The sequence below is a fragment of the Mercenaria mercenaria genome, chromosome 8 (assembly GCF_021730395.1).
Source record: "Mercenaria mercenaria strain notata chromosome 8, MADL_Memer_1, whole genome shotgun sequence".
NCBI classification, from domain to species: domain Eukaryota; kingdom Metazoa; phylum Mollusca; class Bivalvia; order Venerida; family Veneridae; genus Mercenaria; species Mercenaria mercenaria.
The window spans coordinates 1,775,545-1,780,734 of record NC_069368.1 but is presented as its reverse complement, the minus strand read 5'-3'; the positions used below and the strand labels follow the sequence as shown (position 1 = coordinate 1,780,734).

Sequence of the window (5,190 nt, the reverse complement as noted above, 5' to 3'; positions counted from 1 at the left end):
TAATTAACCAACATTGTGAGCCTTCCCTACAGTCGATGTGGAATAATATATCTTAAAACAAATTATTTTAATTTGAAAATTCCCATTTGTTTTCGTTAAAACAAAACAATATTGACGTTTAATTGACATATAATTTGGCCCCATACAGCGCTACCATATTTACTATGTCTACTATTTTATTTTGAGGAAATGTAACACATAAATCTGATTGTAAGGCGTGCAGAAACATTCTCTATAAATACGTTCATGACCTCAGGATTTTTCTGGGAGTCATGTAACCTCATGTTTGGCGTCATACATGCGTCACAAAATAGTGCTTCCCTGTTTCATCCATGAATTACTATATTAGAGAATCAAAATGTTTGTTCGCAGAACCATGCTTTAATATATTGAAATGTTCCAAATCCGTTAAGCGCCGTTTAGGACAGTCGGATTTTTTTCGCAGAAGTACAGCCTCTTCGTCGTGCTTAAAATATATTCAAACATTATTCCACTGTAGGCTGCTATTGAGTTATGCGTTTCCAAGCAGCGCAACCGCATGGACTATTGGCACAAAACTGAATACGGGCTGAAAACTGGTCATTAAATATCATAATTATTATTGCAATAATTACATTTAATTTAGACGTTGAAAGTCAAATCACAAGCATTAATTCTAGGGTAAAATCGATGGTAAATATAGTTAGTACTTATAATAAGCGATTCATGTACAAAGCCTGATCAGAAGTAAATGAATATATGCTACCAACATGGCAGATTAAAGACACTTACGATACATAAGCACAATATATTTAATTGAAGCCAGCTTATCTTTTTTTTGTGGCATTTGAAAGCTCATATACTGTGAACCTTAATAAATCAATACATACCAAAATAAGATAGGTAACATGTTTTTTTTTATTATTACTAAACACAGTACAATTAAAAAGGATGTTAGAAATAAAAATGTCTCAAAACAACAAGAGAATATTCAATTTAACCAAATAGGTTCTTCACGATTTACGGTAATTTTTGCCTAACCACATGGTAGTTGGATCTATGTGTGCCGAAATGTATCGTATATTTAATTCTGATGGCGTAAGAATGTTACAGTTTATGTTGTATCTAACAGAAGGCCTGAACCTGATGATTGGAAAACGTAGAGAAATAGGACGGAAGTAATTCAGACATAATATAGTAATGCATGTTTTCGATATTGTCGATGGTCTGTTACAGTAAGTCCACCTAGTATCTGTTCGGGTCAAAAGCTTAAATTGAAAGTATGAAATGTAGTGCTTGAACCCTGCTCGTACGTTTAAGAACCCGTTTGAAACAAAGTTTTTCGGGTGGAAGATCCGAAACAACATGTTTGGAATAACAGAGTGAGGACTGGTAAGAAAGAGACTGTTCTATACTAGAAAACTGATATTATCATAGATCAAACTGAAAAATCAAATCTTTTTTTTTTCAAACAACTACCGGGGTATATTTACAGTGGACAAAAAGAACGAGATCAAACTATAGAGAGGAAAATTTAAACAGACATATAAGTTTTTACCAATTAAAATAGATATTAAAAGACCAAAAAACATTGACATTTTTTCCCTCAAACTTCATAAATATCATTCTTATTATACATTTATCACAGAGTATACTGTTTTTTTTTTTTTTCAAATTCTTCGTTTAAATTTTCCAGCATCTTTACTTTTTCAATATGGTATAAAGATTTTTTTTTTTTACATATTTTTACATATTGTGTACTGTTAATATTTCATACGTATTAAATCAGTTTGTTTCTTCAACCTAAAATATTTGTTTTACTACATATGAACTAGTGCGGGGCAATGACATTCTAACAAAAACCTATGTCTGTGGTTCGATGCTGTCTGGAATACTTGTGCAGAGATATTCCTTTGGTTCTTTTTTTGAATGTAAAATATTTATGACTCGCATCATTTCGCTTTTGGGTATATACTTTCATGTTGTCTAGACGCAATCATTGTTACAGGCAAATGTATAAATATGACAATGGTTGTCGTATTGGTCGTTCTGTTTGGTATTCCACTTTTTCTACTTCTTCAAAACATTATTGGCTAAAAACACGTGCTATAACATGTGTGCACTAGTGCCCTCCCACCATATCAAGAATAAAGAAAATTAATAAATTTCCTTTCATTGCTAATTTACATCATAAATGCATACTAATCTCAGTATCATAGCGTCAACAATAGTTGATGCAAAAGGGCTGCGTAACAAATTCTCACAAGACAAAATAACGGTGGTTCTTAAGAATTGCCTGTTTTGATACTTTTAATGCACCAGTTTTTCATAGTAGTGAGTATGCCATGCCTTTTGTATGCCTTTTGTATAATATTATTGTTAATATATAGGTAAATACGGTATGGTATGTGCTACATTTTTTATAGCAATCTAATATAAACCAGTGGTAATCTAAATTTAACTGAGTTACCATTAGTCTTTTTAAAGTGTAATGATAATTTTATTTTGCCTGGAACCTACCCTGGATTCCTAAGGGAGAGATATTTACAAATCAGAAAGTTACCTGTCGTATACTTTATTGTATTAGCCGTGCTAAACGACTTCCTACAATTTTGGATAGTTTTGACAAAATAGTATTTTTATACTTAACCATTTTTAACATACACACAAAACAACAACAGTAAGATGTACATATTTGTTATTGTACATCGTGTCTTCTATCATTCTATTTTTTATCGCCTACCCTGGGAGACTTTTATGAATCAGGGGAAATATTTCATATGAAATATAATCATCTAAAATATAATGATTTACATTTATTAACCGGAATTAATTTTATTATGCGCTTACAAGACTAAAATTAAACCTTCACAGATGACTGTAGTTCAGTCCAGAAAAAAGGTGTCTAATATAAACCGGTCATTTAGCACAAACAGTACTCTAGCGGCTCTTATAACGTGTCATGTATTCATCTATAAGCAAGTAGGTTTACCTTTAACTGCTCCATTGTCGACATTTACAAAAGGGACAAAATTAGCAGACAGATCTATGGCCGTCGTTGGTCCTAAATGGTGGGACGATCTACCTAGCTATCTGAAAGACATTCAGTCTGAAGCCAGCTTTAGATCAAAACTGAAAACTCATTTGTTTAGTCACTTTCATGAACAATGAGTGTGCTCTTGTTGAAAAACAAAATATCTGTAGTGGTATAAAATAGTATTTATACATGTCTAAATCTCTAAATCTAAGTTCTAGAATCATGTTCGTATTTTGAATGTATATAGTTTAAATGTGTGTTATATAATTGTAAAGCGCAATAGAATATTTCATCATTTTTGCGCTTTATAAATGCCACGTATTTTAATAGTATCAGCCTTATGGCCAAACTTTTTTCCTTGTGAAAAATAGAATATTGTTCAAATGCAAAAAACCGTCACGTGATGTTAGACAGAGAAGATATGAATTTATGTGGGGAGATTAAATGGATTTTTAAGTGATTTGTGGTGACTTATTTCTAGCATTTTTGGATACACATGTGGAAAAATAACAAACGTTCATGTCATCGGAAAAAAACTAACCAAAATTCTGGCAAGAAAAAGAAGAAAAAGCGAAAACCAAATTCACCAATTTTAAATGAAGAGAACACTGTGTGTGGATTATGCGCGGGACAATCATGCGATATACAGGTACGATGTATACATAACCAGTTTAACAAAAGAAAGTGTAATGTTGAAAATAGCCAAGGGGTTTTATCGGATAACACAGAAAGTTTTGTAGTTACGCCATTGTATAGCAATATGAACATGAATCCCCTGACCAATATGCCATCACCTTACGGAATGCAACACCCCTAGTTTATGTATGGTTCACCGCCGGCGTCGGTGGCAACAGTACAATCACAGACGCCAGCATGGGCTCTACAATTGATGGATGACATTAAAACTTTCAAATCTTCATCTGATAAAGTTGAAAAAACTGGGAATAGTATAAATGTAAAATTGTCGGACATGGAAGTTAGATTATCAGGTTTGGAAAAAAAAAGTCAATGACGTTGAGAAATGTTGTTCCTTTCTAAGTGTTGAATATGAGCAGCAGCGTAAGGATCTTGACGACACACGGGTTGACGCAAAAAATCTACGGAAGACACAGAAGGACAAAGACAAACGCTATGCCGAGCTTGAGAAACATAACTTTGAGTTAGAAAATTCCATCATTGATTTACAAACACGTTCTATGAACAATAATTTGATATGTTATGGTATTCCGGAACCGAATAATGACGAGAATGTGAAAGAGGATTGCGAATCCTTAGTTAAAGAGCTAATCAGCACGCATATTAATTTAGACACTACCAACATGGAATTTGTGAGAGCGCACCGTCTGGGATCGGATCGCGCCAAAAAACCGCGAGGTATTGTTGTTAAATTCCAGGATTACAAAGACCGCGAAAAAGTTCGCAAGAGATCATAAAAATACCATGAAAGACGCCAAACGCGGCATTGGCATGCAGCGACCACAGATAATTCGAGACGCACGAAAGGCATTTCAAGATACCATCGAAACTCAGGAGAGCAATGGCAACTCAGTGAGGCAACAAGGGTGTAAACGTTTTGTAAACAGGAAGCTATTCAAAATATTTAAAGATGGAAAAGTATCTGATCTGCCTGCATACATGTTATCTGAGAATCGTTAGGATTGTCAGGAAGAACATATAAAACTATTTTCGTGGAACGTCAACGGACTTAGTCGCAAAATCAGCGACCCAGATTTCTTAAATATCTTATCTAGATATGATATCATATTACTTCAAGAGACGTGGCTGAATAAAAATGTTTGTGTTAATCTCGATATTCAGGGGTATATAGGTATTCACATGTTTGGTAATAAGTCACAGAACACTAATAGAGGACGGTATAGTGGCGGACTTTCGTTATATTATAAACATTCTCTTAAGGAAAAATTCTCAGTTATAGAACAAAATCAGCACGGTATTATGTGGATTAAGTTATCAAAAAATATGTTTAATTTTAATGAAGATGTCTTTTTATGTAATGCATATATTTTACCCTCTTATTCAGTTGTTATAAATCAACGAGAATTTGAATTTTTTGAGCAAATTGACTCTGACATAGAAAAGTATAAGACAATGGGAAAACTTTTTATTTTAGGGGATTTGAACTCTAGAACGTCTAATCTCTCAGATATATTACA

At 33.3% G+C, this 5,190-nt stretch overlaps 1 protein-coding gene across 1 annotated transcript; it reads left to right on the top strand.

The window, feature by feature from the left end:
• The first annotated feature begins 1,023 nt into the window (after positions 1-1,023).
• LOC123565556 (uncharacterized) lies at positions 1,024-4,449 on the top strand. The gene is made up of 2 exons (XM_045359422.1): positions 1,024-1,157; positions 4,056-4,449. Exons 1-2 carry the CDS (start codon positions 1,024-1,026, stop codon positions 4,447-4,449), a joined length of 528 nt encoding a protein of 175 aa, XP_045215357.1.
• Positions 4,450-5,190: the final 741 nt, after the last annotated feature.

Coding starts and splice junctions, on each gene's coding strand:
- LOC123565556 (XM_045359422.1), top strand. CDS start 1,024: ATGGTAGTTGGATCTATGTGTGCCGAAATGTATCGTATATTTAATTCT. Junction 1,158..4,055: donor CGTAGAGAAATAGGACGGAA/GTAATTCAGACA, acceptor TTCCTTTCTAAG/TGTTGAATATGAGCAGCAGC.